At 37.4% G+C, this 15,164-nt stretch overlaps 1 protein-coding gene across 2 annotated transcripts in view; it reads left to right on the top strand.

Moving 5' to 3' along the window:
• LOC150092586 (fatty acyl-CoA reductase 1-like) overlaps positions 1-15,164 on the top strand; it is a 190,736-nt gene that overhangs the window by 163,107 nt on the left and 12,465 nt on the right. For both annotated transcript variants that reach the window (XM_090414701.1, XM_090414700.1), the window contains exon 12: positions 3,420-3,545. In XM_090414701.1, coding sequence (XP_090270827.1) covers positions 3,420-3,533 — 114 coding nt within the window. In that variant the 3' untranslated portion in view covers positions 3,534-3,545. The remainder of the gene's footprint in view (positions 1-3,419; positions 3,546-15,164) is intronic.

Genomic DNA, 15,164 nt, shown 5'->3' with positions numbered 1-15,164 from the left:
GATTCTGTAACATTGAACTGTGTGAACCATTTTAGTTATTCGGTAGAATGTACAATTGACAGCTGGATGTCTGATGCCTAACGTTTTATATTTGTTATGAATACCTGAACTAAGTTGATTTGCATTATCTTGTTTTCAAAGTTATACTTAATGACCATGTTATAACCCTGCATTAAATGTTTTGTTTTATTGATTTCAATTTGGTGTTTGCCTGATTCTCTTCATTGCACTGCTCAAAAAAAAATATTGGACCTCGCGGAAGCCTTAAATGATAATATTAACCTCGGCCTGTATAAAGTGAGATTGCAAAAGTTAGTTGATGATCGATTCCACTATATTATATAGACTAGTCTGAATATAGGGTGGTGCAGGATAATATAAATTTCTCTATATTCACATCAGTATCATTCAACATCTAACAAATAAAAACGGATAATTTACATAAGATTAACATTCCAACAAGATGGCTGATTCAAAGCCAGGATGTATGATCCAAAACTACCCTTTACAAATATATGCTGACCATCATAAAGAATGCCATGTTCATCAACCCAATTCTGTATTCTATTCCTTACCAATCTCTCCAACACCTTGACCACAACTGCAGTTATACAGACTGGCTTATAGTTGGAGACTTCTGTCTTAGAACCATGCTTGTGGAGTGGTAATATTTTGAGACAGTGGGTAGGGTTCCTACCCACTGCAAGACTTTCATTAAATAACCAGGTCAAGAGCATTACCAACTGTGGTGCACATTCCTTCAGCATACGTGGTGATATGTCATCCATTCCCACAGCCTTATTCACATCTAACCCAACCAACACCTGATACACCTCTGTTTCTTTCACTTCCAATTGTCCTATTACTTGCCTCTCTTCTATATATTGCACCAAATCATTTATACCTGTATGCTATATGCTGATAAAGTGCTCATTCAATAATTCCACTATATCCTGGAGGAAGTGGGGAGGCAAGGGATCTTGGGGAGATGATTGAGAGAAACCTGAAATTCAGGTGAACATATTGCACAGGTGGTAAAGGCAACCTAGAGTATTGCTCCAGTAGTGAGAGGGATGCTGACCAGCAGAGATTAAAAATTTTTTTTTTTCATTCCATTGTAGAAAACTCTGATCAGACCACACCTGGACTGTTGTTTTCAAATTTGGTCTCCAGGATTTAAAGGAGATAAATTAACCTTGGAAAGAGTGCAGAAGCAGATAACAAAGATGATATCAGGAGTGTACAATGTTAGTTATGAGGATAGATTAAGGGAATGTGAATTGCAAAGTTTTGCAGATAGGAAGATAGGTGATATGACTGGGACATAGGTAGATTCAGGTTTGATGTGGGGGAGTTCTTTCATTTGATGGAAAAGGGGGAGAGGGAGTGAGGACAAGGGACCATCCTAGGAATTTTTGATCAAGAGGATGAGGATGGGGTTTCGTTGCATGAAGGGTGGTTGAACCATGGAATGCATTGCCTGATGGAGTGGTAAGAGCATGAACAGTGAATGAATTCAAGGGATGGTATGATAGACTTCGTGTTTTCTAAGGTGGGTCTCCCAGAATGAGTCTTGTGCTCCATGGAGGTCCTGAATCAAAATAATAATAATACTCTGACAACAGATTAACTTTACTCTCTCTCTCTCTTTCTTCTCTTTTGCTTCTTAGGATAACACTTTCATACCTTCTTTTATACCATATTTATCACCTTTCAAATCATTTGTGCCTGTCAAAACAAGCTCTTCCACATCTTTTTGCCTGACAGGCTCAGTAATATCCTTAATATTTGCACTTCAGAAACAAGATTTCATCACACTCTCTCGTTAAGCACTCCTCTTATCATAAAATTATTAATCAAAACTCTCTTGCTTTGTCATTACATTTCATTCTCTTTCCTTGCATCTACTTATTTTTTCCTTTTCAGCTTTCCAGCTCTTTCTAATCATTCTAGCTCATGCTTTGTCCTGTGAAATACTTCACATAAACATGCTCTTTTTCTTATAATGTAATCATTCTCATGACCTTCCTTTCACCACTACCTTTTTATCAACAATCTTGCCAACACTCACATGTATTGTCAAATTTGATTTATTATTATTAACATCCCACCACCATGTCAGTAACTCATGGGAGGTACACACTATTGCACATAATTATCATCCAACCGTGCTTTAAACTGATTCAACGTATCTACACCCACAACACACTCTCCAACCACTCTCCATGCAAAGAACCTAATCCTCACTCCTCTGCTCACACCCTCCTTATACAGTTTCCAGCGATGGCCTCTTGTTCTACTCCCCTCTTCCATTCTATGAAAAATCTCTTCCATGTCAATCTGATAACAATCTGTCCTCGTACTCCTCATTCCAAAGAACACTAACCATCTTTATGAATCTTCTCTGCATCCTTTCTAACATATCCTCATCACCATGAAAACACAGGGACCAAATCAGTGCACAATAATCTATATGAAGCCTGATCAAGGTCTTACACAATGCCATCACGACCTCTATTTCTGCATGTCAGGGTCCTCTGCATCATTACCATTATCTGATGTGATGTCTTTTACAAGTTGTTCAATGTGTCCCCTGAACTTCAAGTCCTTGTCTACCTAACAAGGATCCTGTCCTAGATCTCTCATTTCCTCTACCTCCTTTATAGTTTTCCCACCAAGTATATACTTTGCATCCCTTTGTTGTTTCCCAAATTTCAAAACCCTATACTTTGCAACATTGAACTGATAGTTCCACTTACCTGCCCATTCATGCAATATAAGTCCTCCTGCAAGGCCATAACATCTGCTTGACTATGCACATTTCTCTTCCCAATTTTGCATCATCTGCAAACAGCTGCATATCACTAGTTAAACCCATCCCAATATCATTAATATTCAAATTGAACAACAATGGTCCTAAAACTGACCCTTGCAGTACATCACTAGTGACCTTCCTCTTTTGAGATACTGCACCCCATATACAACTTCCTGATATCTATCTGTAGCCAGTCACTGATCCAACTCGGAAGTCTGTTATCCGGTCCTATCTGTTTAAATTTATTTAATAGTTTGTCGTGTGGGAGCCTATCAAAAGTCTTTGCAAAATCCAAGTACACCACTGTATATTCACCTCTCCTGTCCAAGGTATTTGTCACCTTATTATAGTACATAAGTTAGTTAAACATGATCTCCCCTTAAAAACACATGCCGATAACCACAAAGAATACTGCTGTTTTAGCTCAATTCTCTATTCTACTTCTCACCAATCCCTTACTTTAATTCTAATTCTCTTTAATCTGTAATTCTAAATCTCTAACTTAATATCCAGTAATCACTCAACTTTCTGAGTAGTCAATAGTTATGTTTATCATTCTTAATAATTATTATATATTTCTTTGTAATTGTATTTCTTACCATAGATCTTTAATTTTGACATTGAAGAACTTAATTGGCCTCATTATGTGGAAAATTCAGTATTATGGCTAAGAAAGCATCTTCTCAAAGAAGACCGGTCTCATAGTACATACCTATGAAGAATCTTCAAAGTAAGTATCTCTCTTTGCACTGTTCTAGATATAATTAGACTAATTACAGTTATCTCTCAATTATTTGACCATCAAATAACTAAGTCCTACAGTTACCCAACTCTTATCATGGATTAGCACATCATCTGACTTTTTATGTAAAACAATGTAACTGTATCTTAAGTTAACCATATTCTCAATTATGACCAGTAAATTGATTTCTTAACAGTGGGAAATGTAATTGTATTTTCTTTTATTATGAATGCTTTATTTGTAACATTTTCAGTAAATCAAACTGGTTACGTTCAGGACAAGTTGTTCCTTCAGTCATCAGTTCATAGTTGAGCCACCTGCCATGGTCACGGAATACTACAGTAAAATGTGATGTTATTAGGACTTTACACAGAGGTCATATCTGAGAATCATCTGGAATTGAATCACAGGACTAGCAGATATCTTTCATATTAATTAAATTAGGGAAACAAAACACACGTGTTAAAAAGATTATTTTACTGATTACAAATAAAATAATAACTTTACGTTTCAACCTCTGTATTGAGGTCATCTTCAGACGGATACATTCAGAAGTATAAGAACAAGCTACATGCTGTTGCACACTACACAAGTAAATTACATCTACGTTGTTAACTAATCTTTTTTCTTAGCCTGCCCTCTAGTGGGAAAAAAAAAAAAAACTACAATAAACTCTGCTAAAGTCCTCATGTACTAGGCTTCTTCTGGAATTATACAGTTATATTACGATTATCTTCTGTATTTGTCCAGGTTGCTATTGAATGTTCAAGGGGAAAAAAAAAAAAAACGCACTTCACTGGGTCTTGTATTGAGATTTTTCTTTGTGGTTGCTATGAAGGTTGTAGATGGGTCCTCCACATTCTTGGGATTGTTAGACCATCATTTTTATTCAGATTTGGATCATGTTTGAGCATTTCACATGCTTCCTTGAATTTACGCTCAAACGAGGTTTTGGTGCGGTGTAGGGACTTGGTACCTTTCCAGTCAATTCTGTGGTATGTTTGGAGTGCATGGTCAGAAAGGCCGATTTTTCCAAAATGGAGGTATTTTATGTGACGTTTGTGTTCATCCTTTCTGATTGGGATGGTTCGTCCTGTTTCCCCTATGTACGGTATGTTACAGGTGCAATCTATTTGGTAAACCCCCTGGTGGGCTAAGTGTGGCAGGGGATCCTTGGAAGAATTGAGTAGGTGCCTTAATTTTGTCGGGGGTTTGAAGGTGGTTTTGATGTTGTATTTGTGTAGTGTTCTGTCTATTTTTTCTGAAATGCCTCTAACATATGGTATAGCAATAGCATTCTTGAAATCTTTTTTGTTATTAGCGGTATCTTTGTGGAGGATCTTGTGAATGGTTTTTATACTGTATCCATTTTTTATAAAGGTATGTTTGATGGTCTCATATTCATGGTTAAGAGCTTGTTCAGTTGAACAATTGGTTTGAGCTCTGTGTTTAAGGGTGCTTATAACCCCTAGTTTTTGTGTTGGGTGGTGATAGGAAGTTTTGTGTATGTATTGGCCTGTGTGTGTAGGTTTGCGGTAAACTGAGGAGAGACAGCCTGAAGGAAGACATGTGACAAGTGTGTCTAGGAATGGAAGAGAGTTGTTTTTTTCTATTTCAATGGTGAATTGGATGCGTTCGTGTTGTTTGTTCAGGTGGCTAGTGAATGTATCTAGTGCTTGGCAGCCGTGGGGCCAAATGGCGAAAATATCATCGACGTATCTGAGCCAAATTTTGGGCTTTATGCACGCCAATTCTAGAGCTCGTTGCTCAAAATCTTCCATATAAAAGTTCGCTATTGGGGGAGAGTGGAGAGCCCATGGCGGTACCGTCTTTTTGAAGGTAAAAATTATTTTGCCACACGAAATATCCGGAGCGGAGTACGTGGGCAAAGAGGGCCGTGATGTCGTGTGGAAATATGTTCTGTAAGAGTAGGATAGTATCATTGATTGGGACATTGGTGAAAAGGGAAGTTATGTCAAAGCTGACTAATAGATCTTGGTCGTTGAGTGTAATATTTTTAATTTTGTTTATGAATTGTTGTGTATTTTTTATGTAGGAAGGGGAATGACCAACCAATTCCTTGAGTGTGGCAGCTAATTTTTTGGCTAAGTAGTAATTCGGACTGTCAATTCCTTCCACAATAGGACGTAATGGCGTGTTTGTTTTGTGTACTTTTGGTAGGCCATAAATTCTGGGTGCGTGGGCATACTGCGGTATTAATTTTTTGAGTGTTTCTTCCGGCCACGTGTTGACTGATTTAAGTAGTTCAGTAGTTTTCTTTTTGTTACATTGCATGGGGTTGTAATTTACCATTTGGTAGTTGTTGTGGTCCGATACCAAATGGTTCATTTTTTCAATGTAGGTTGTCCGATTTAAAACAACAGTGGTGTTCCCTTTATTGGCTTTAGTGATGATAACGTCACGGTTATTTTTAAGAGATTTGAAGGCCAGTTTATCCGCTTTGTTTAGGTTGCTGCTTAATTTTTTGGTTGAATTTAGTAAACAGGCAGTTTCTATCCATATTTTGTCAGCTACATTGGCAGGGAGGGATCTTAAACCTCTCTCGATATGATATATTATATCTAGTTTATTTACTGACCTCGGAGCAATGGCATAATTTAAACCTTTCTCCAGTAGCGAGAGTTCACCTTGTGTGAGGTTGTAATCCGATTGGTTGATAACCAGACAGCGGTCCAATGGTGGTTCGCTGTTCCTAACTGTGTTGTTGGGTGATTGACTGCTCTTTCCGTTATGGCCTCGGAATTGTCTTGTGCTTTCTTGTAGTTTTAATGCTTGAAACTTTGTTATTAAGTGCTCTTTGTTTTTGAGTAGTAGGTGCTTGGCTGAGTCGTCTGTGATCCTGTCTAGAATATTCCAAATTTCCTGATTAACGTAACTGGATAGTTCAGATTTCAGTTGTAACACTTTGGCTTGGGAGTTAGCAGATATCTTGTTACAAGCAATGTGATAAAAACACATGAAAAATTTTAGTATCATAGACAAAAATCAAATTACTGTATTGTATAGTTGATAGCTTGTATTATTACAAATAATATTAGAAATGTTGGTATTCCAGATATTATCTAGAAGATCCCAAACTGGTGAATTACAAAGTATAGGCCTAACTTTAGTTAGATCATTGTTATTGACATAAAAGTGATTTATACACATTCCTGGCCAACTATTTCATGGAGGAGACCTTCAAAGAGAAAGCCTTAAACTCTGCTCCACATAAACCCACTGTTTGGTTGTGCTACAGTGATGTGTTCCACCATTTGGCCACATGGCATGGATACTCTTGACATTTTCTTAACACACCTAAACAATCAACATCCCAGGATTTAATTCACCTCAGTTAACTGATTAATTAATTAATTAATTAAAATGTGCCCTAACTACTAAACTTGATCACATTCTCAACACTTTCTTAACCAAGGGCTCCAGCCACAATGAAATCCAAAACAATATTAAAATCCCATACCAATTTAACGTAAATTGGTAAGGGATTTCATGTTGGAGGCATAATGGATTGTATACAGCACTCAGAAAGGATTAAAAACAGAATTTAATTTTTCCTATATTTCGTCTCAGTCAATGAGACATCTTCAGGGATTACAATAAAACTAATGTAACATAAAAACAAATAACAAACAACACTAAGCCCAACCACGTGGGTGACACTAAAGTCCTATCTAGGTGGAGCGCCCTCTAAGGGTGGTTGTAGGTGGCCTGGAATGTAAAGTGGGACCTCTGGTGATAAGCGTTTCCCAAACTTAGGAAGCTTAATGCAACCATATTTGTTAAGATTTGGTTGATTCCTGAGAGCTGCTGCTGATTCTAAGAATAGTCTCTCTTTCTTGAATTTGCTGTGGTGGAGCATGGTGGTTTTCTTTCAAGAGACCCTGTGGGTTGTATCCATGTGGGTTGTTGGATAACAACCCACATGGCTGTATCTTAGATACAACTTAGAAAGTCTGACTGACCATAGTCGTGGTTGCAGATGTATGACTCATGTTCCTCCAGGCGGATAGTAGCTGATCTGCCTGTCTGTCCAAAGTACACCAGTTTACAGGAACAGTGTACTTTATAGACTCCAGGCACTGAGAGAGGAGGGAGCTGATCTTTTGTAGAGCATATAAGGGTAGCAAGTTTGCAGAGGGGCTTAAATGCTGTGTGTAGGTTGTACTTTTTTAAAATCTTGGCTATTTTTTCAGATGTGCCACGGAACTTAAGCCTCTACACATGGTAAGGGATTTAAATGCGTGGATAGGCTTATGTGTTCGTCAGACATGTTGTAATAGATTTAACGGTATTGATATGAACACAGATGGATAAGAAAATAACTATTTATTAACTTAAAAGCTAATATTTCGCTGGTATTATATCCAGCATCTTCAGAGCACACAACACAAAATTTGTCACAAATGCAAAACAACCACAATCCGGTGTAACAGTGGGGTTAGTATAAGTAATTGCAGTGTGCAACACAAGACTAAAGTCCTAATAGGGTGCTATCTAGGTTTAAAAAAAAAAAAAGTAGTTCAAAGTTTTGAAATAGTAGTCCAAATAATAGTCTTAGAAAGTTTGAAAAAAATAAAATAAAAGTAATGAATATTAATTTGTTCTTTGGATGATTGTCTCCCAAATCTTTGGTAGATTTATACAGCCATACTTGTTAAGGTTTGGAGTATGTTTTAAGGCTTCTGTTGATTCCAGGAACAACCTCTCTGACTTGTAGAAGCTTCTGTGAATTACTTTTGTTTTTTTCCAATTGATCCTGTGTGCGGAGGTATCCAAAGCATTGTCTGCCATAGTGAAAGTGTCAGATATATTTTTTGTGTTCACTGAGGCGAATGTCCAAAGTTCTTCCTGTCTGTCTGTAGCAGGCTTGATGGCAAGAACAGGGCACTTCATAGACTCCTGGATGTGATAAAGGAGTGCATTTGTCCTTAGGTGAACGGATGAGAGTTGCTAATTTCACATAAGGTTTAAATATGGTGCGCAGTTGGTGTTTGTTAAGCACCCTAGATATCTTTTCAGATGTGCCTTTAATGTATGGGATGGTGATAGTTTTGTTGTAGTCTTCTGTGGTAGATTTCTGGGTAGCATTTAGTATGTTATCTATCTTAAGGTGATTATAACCATTAGTTAAGAAGGTGTGATGTAGCTGAGAAAGTTCAGCAGTGAGAGCAGTGTCATTGGAACAGATTGGAACAAGACTAAAGCCCTATTAGGACTTCAGTCTTGTGTTGCACATTGCAATTACTTATACTAGTCCCACTGTTACACCAGATTGTGGTTGTCTTGCATTTGTAACAAACTTTGTGTTGTGTGCTCTGAAGATGCTGGATATAATACCAGTGAAATATTAGCTTTTAAGTTAATAAATAGTTATTTTCTTATCAATCTGTGTCCATATCAATACTGTTAAATCTATTACAACATGGTAAGGGATTGTTATCGGATTAACATGAAAGAAATTTTCTTAGACGAAGGGGAGCAAGAAATAAGTGGAATGCATTGCCTGAGGATGTGGTGAATGAGTTCAAAACACAGTTTGATGAACTTTGGGTTTGACAGCATACCTCCTGCATTGAGAGTCTTTTGATTCCAGGAGAAGGTCTGTGACTAGCAATGCACTTCAGAGCTATGTAATTGGGGCACTGCTATTTAATTAGTAAATTAATGATATAAGGAAGGATCTGAGGGGAAGCATTCATTTGGCTGAGGATTCTAAATTGATTAAAGAAATAGCTAATAAACATGATGTAAAGATCATGCAGAACGATTTAAATAGATTGGCAGTATGGGCAAAGGTAAATGGCTATCAAGATATTGTAGCTGTATGAGATTATCCATTTTGAGATGAAAACATAATCAGCTATGTACTACATTGATGGAACTGGGCTGTAGGAAATTGATGAGGTTAAGTAATTGGGATGCTGGTGGACTTGAGTAATAGTGGCTAAAGTTGCTCATAGGGTTACATGGATAATGAAGAACAAACTGACAAGCAGAGATAAGGTTATTATACCTCTTCACATGACTTTAGAATTGTCTCATCTTGACTACTGTCAATATGGGACAATACTAAATACCGGATGCATGGATATGATCAGGTTTTCTTGGAAATGAAGAAGAGGTGAAGAAGATGATCTAGAGGTGAGTGACCAAAATACTGGTGGAATGCTTTTTATGAGGATAGGCTGAAGACTTGTGTATTACAGAAATTGTTAACATCTGACCTCCATAAAGTCAGATTCATCATCGGAGGTGCACAATATCACACACACACAACTCATCCCACCATGCCTTGAACTGATTCAATGTGTCTACATTCACAACACACTCAGACAATGCATTCCACCTCACCAACTACTCTCTTCATGCAAAGAAACTTTTTCTCACCCCTCTGTTCACACCATTCTTATACTGCTCCCAGGGATAGCCCTCTTCTACCCACCCTCTCTCTCCTTCTATGAAAAATCTCTTCCATGTCAACCTGTTAACAACCCCTGGTTAACTTTTATGTCAAATCATATCTGCCCTCCCCCCGTCCTCCTATTCACAAAGCTTTGTAATTTATATTCTCTCAATCTGTCCTCATCCTCTACAATCCAAAGACAACTGACCACCTTTGTGAATCTTCTTTGGACCCTTTCTAACATATTCTCATCACTATAAAAACCCGGTGACCAAATCTGTGCACAATAATCCATATTAGGCCTGATCAAGGCCTTATACAATAGCATCATAACCTCTTCATTTCTGCATGTCAGGATCATTGCCATTATCTGATGTGACGTCTTTACAACTTGTACAGTGAATTTCAGGTTCTTGTCTACCACTTTTCCCATATCTCTCATCTCATCTACCTCATTTAAAGTTTCCCCAACAAGTGTATACTTTGCATCCCATTGTTGCTTACCAAATTTCAAAACCTTACACTTTGCAACATTCAGCTGATAGTTCCACTTACCTGCCGATCCATGCAATCTGTTCAAGTCTTCCTGCAAGGCCATAACATCTGCTTGACACTGAATTGCTCTCTTCAATTTTGCATCATCTGCAAACAACAGCATATCACCAGTTAAACCCATTCCAATGTCATTAGTATTTAAATTGAACAACAATGATCTTGAAACTGATCCCTGTGGCACACCACCGGTGACAACACACTAGTTAATGAAAGAAAATTTTATAGAACTGATACAAAGGATATATTTTCAGTAAGTAGTGTGCATTTATATATATGTGGGAGGATGGGGGGGGATGAACTAGAGGTCATCCCTGGAAATTGAGCAAGAGTGTATTTAGGAAAAGTATGAGGACTAGATTTTTTCCCTTTGAGAGAGGTGAATGAACAAGTAAGTTGCTAGAATGTTGTGGGTGCTTTTGGTTAATGAGATCAAAGCATCACCATCAAATTTCTGATATGTACCCTCAAAGGGTGTACAAGATATGATAGTACTGCATGAAAAACTTACATCACCACTAACTTCCTATCTACAGTTTTCCTCCAAATTAATCTGTTACCAGTCAAGATTCCAAAATTATCAGATCTTATATTTCTGTCTTCTAAGGCACTTTTTACTGTATCAATCCACCCATATCTTGGTCTTCCTCTGGGTCTTTTTCCTCCCACCCTGGCAGAGAACACTTGCTTTGCTAATCTTTCCTCTCCCATTCTGTTTAAGTGACCATATCACCTGAGATTAGTTCTGCTAACACATTCCTTGATGCTAACCATGTCAAGTTCTTTCCTAATAGCCTTTTTAATATAATATTGCCATTATGCCATCTGTTCATGCCCCTAATCTTTCTCAGGACTCTCATATCTTCAGTCAGGTGTTTTACTTCTAACCTAGCTCTCCGATTCATAACTTAAAATTGGTTTAAACACTTTCTTTGAGGCTTACACAGTGATCAGAATACATTTTGGAAAATTATGGAGACAACTACTGTGTTTTTGTAAAACTTTAGTTGAATATAAACCAAAATTCACACACGACGTTTAGACCTTTATATCAAGGTCATCTTCTGGAGCTTATATACTATATACAGAAAAACAAACTGCACTACAATCTACATGGTTTGCTAAAGTTACTGACCAGCCGTTACAACAATTATTGGCCTGACCTCTGGTGGAAAAAAAAAACCTTACTACATCAACGCTAGAGTCCTATTATTATTATTATCTATTGGTTGTAACATTACATTGGGCTGAGGAGCAACAAGTCTATATATATACAGGGTGTTCGGGATAAATTTGACAGTTTCGTAAGGAAAAAGAAAATCTTCTTTGTATCTATTAAATTTAATGAATTGACAAAAAAACATTACAGGCAGAGTTAATTACAATACTATCAACAAGATTTACTCAAAATAACCACCATTAGCATCGATCACAGCTTCAATTCTGCTTCGGAACCTCGAACAAGCTGATGCTACAGTCTCCCTGGGAAGGGCCGCAAAAACTGTTTTAATTTTATCCATTAACTGGGCTTTTGTATTACTGGAAGTGCGATTGGTGTCTTTTTCAACTGCGCCCCATACAAAATAATCCATGGGGTTAAGGTCTGGGGAGTTTGGAGGCCAAACATTTGGACTGGTGAAGTCGTAGAAATTTTCAGACAACCATTTTTGACTTTTCCCAGAGGTGTGGCAAGGGGCCGAATCCTGCTGCCATACATACGGCCTACCATTGGCTACCCTTGTTATCCAGGGCTTGACTACAGTTAGCAACTCCACGAACAAAGCCCGAATTCCAATGCCAGGGTTCTTCAACACCTGTTCCTGCAGATTTGCGAGGAATTCTGCTGTACGAACGCAATCAGATCGTCTGCTAGGGATCTTTCTTCTTGCTACATCCTCGTAGTCACCATTGCAAGTCTCTAGTTCATGCCTGATTGTTTTTACTGTATTCAGGGAGCATTGGGCAGCAGTCGTAATATCCTTATTTTGATGGCGGGCACGAATCATCATGATACAAGTTATTCTCTTCCATGATTCAGGTGGGTTCCAGCTATCCATCCTTTCTGACATCTTGTATATGAATGAAGAAGGGTCCAAACTTTTAAATGAAGAGAAGTGTGTGTTAATACATGTAACTTACGGAAAAATATAATTAATTATAAATATGTCAAATTTATCCCGAACACCCTGTATATATATATATATATATATATATATATATATATATATTAACAACATGATTATATATATAAATTCCAACCAGTTAGTATGGAATGGTTTTCAATACTAGCTGAAAGTTGCCTATAGTCCTGAAGTATGCTAGATACTAAATATTAAGTAGGCTGAATATGTGCCATCCAGATTCTTGGAATTTTCATGCCACCATTATTGTTGATATTTGGGTGGTTTATCAGAATTTTGCAGGCTTCCTTAAATTTTCTTTCATACCAGGTTTTTGTATGGTCTAAAGAGTGAGTACTTTTCCAGTCAATTTGGTGTAAGGTGTTGAGAGCATGATCTGAGAGGCCTGATTCACCAAAATTGTTATATTTAATGTGTCTTATGTGTACTTTCTTACATATAGGGATTGTACATCCAGTTTCACCAATGTATGGTAAGTTACAAGTGCAGTGGATGCAATAGACTCCAGGATGTGTGCTAATGGGAGGAGTGGATCCTTGGAGGAGTTGAATATGTTTTTAAGTTTTGTAGGTGGTTTAAGGTGGCATTGAGATTATAATGGTGTAGGATTCTATTGATTTTTTCTGATAACGCTTTAATGTATGGGATGGCCATGGTTTTACTGTAATCTAGATTCTTTTTTGTTGATGTTTTATGAAGAACTTTATTAATAGTATTTTTGTTATAGCCATTATTTATAAATGTGTCACTGATGATATTTAGTTCTTGTTTAAGAGCTTGCTGGTTAGAGCAAATTGTTATAGCTCTGTTTTTAAGGGTGTTAATGATTCCATATTTTTGTGATGGGTGGTGGTATGAATTAGCATGTATATATTGGTCAGTATGTGTGGGTTTGCAGTAGACCGTGAAGGATAGACTGCCTGAAGGAAGACGTGTGACCAGTGTATCCATTCCAGGAATGGGAGTGAGTTCTGATTTTCAATTTCGATAGTAAATTTTATGCGTTCATGTTGTTTGTTCAGGTGGCTAAGGAATGTGTTTAATGTTTGTTGCCCATGTGGCCAGATAACGAACACATCATCAACGTATCTAAGCCACACTGTAGGTTTTAGAGTGAAGGAATCAAGAGCACTTTGCTCAAAAGCCTCCATATAGAAGTTAGCAATGGGGGGAGGTGATAGTGGTGAGCCCATGGCCATACCTTCGTTTTGTAGGTAAAATTTATTTTGCCACACGAAGTAACCCGAACGTAGTACGTGGACAAAGAGGGCCGTAATGGTGGGTGGAAATTTGTTCCGTAGGAGAAGAATTGTGTCATTGATTAAGACATTTTGTGAAAAGGGCAGAAATGTCGAAACTGACTAATAGATCATCTTTTTCGAGTGTTATGTTTTTAATTTTGTTTATAAAGTGTTGTGTGTTCTTTATATAGGAGGAATGACCTACCAACTCCTTGAGTGTTGACACTAATTTTTTTAGCTAGGTGGTAATTAGGGCTATCTATTCCTTCAACAATCAGTTGAAGTGAACATTTTGTTTGTGTAGTTTCAGGACACTCTATATTCTGGGAGCATGGGCATAATGGGGTATAAGTTTTCTAACTTTGTCTGATGGCCAAGAAGTGACGGACTTAAGTAATTTCTCAGTTTTTTTTCTTTATTCTGTTAGTTGGGTTATAGTTTACCAGGTTTTAGGTGCTGTTATCGGAGACTAGTTGATTCATCTGATGGATGGATGTTGACCTGTCAAGGACGACAGTGGTGTTGCCTTTATCCGATTTTGTTATAATTATGTCTTGATTAACTTTCAATGACTTGATTGCTGCTAGTTCTGTTTTTGTAAGATTGCTATGCACAGTTTTCTTATTATTCAGGACATTGCTGGTTTCTAATCATATTTTATCGGCTATATTACCAGGTAGGGACCTGATGCCTCTTTCTGTGTGGTATATAAGATCCAATTTATTAACACTTTTAGGTGCTATTGCAAAGTTAAGACATTTATAAAGTAGCGCAAGTTGGCCGTTATTTAAGGTGTGACTTGATAAGTCGATCACGACTCTTGCTTGCCAGTGGTTGGTCATTCCTTGTCTCACTTGTTTGTTGTTCACTGTTACACTGTCTTGTATACAGCTAATTTAGTGTTTTGACTAATTTCTCTCTTATTCCATATAAATTCATTCAGTTGACTTCCTACCTTACCAGCTTTGTTGATTCTGTTGTCTATTTCCATATTTAATTTACGATCTTCACTAAAAATCATGCCTAAGTAGCTGAACTGTTTTACTTGGTCTATAGGTTCTCCATTCACAATGCAGTATATATTTTCAATGCTTCTGTCTATTTTCATTGTCTTTGTCTTGTTACTGCTGACCCACATACCATATCTATTACAACAGTTATTCAATTTAGTGAGGGAATCTTGCAGACTTGTAGCAGATTTATTTAGAAATATAGCATCATCCACATAAATAAAAGAGCTGAGATTATT

This window comes from Typopeltis vanoorti, chromosome 25, assembly GCF_054136105.1.
Source record: "Typopeltis vanoorti isolate ZY-2024b chromosome 25, IOZ_Tvanoo_1.0, whole genome shotgun sequence".
Lineage (NCBI taxonomy): Eukaryota > Metazoa > Arthropoda > Arachnida > Uropygi > Thelyphonidae > Typopeltis > Typopeltis vanoorti.
The sequence above is the reverse complement of the archived record's forward strand: the minus strand, read 5'-3'. Positions and strand labels throughout refer to the sequence as shown.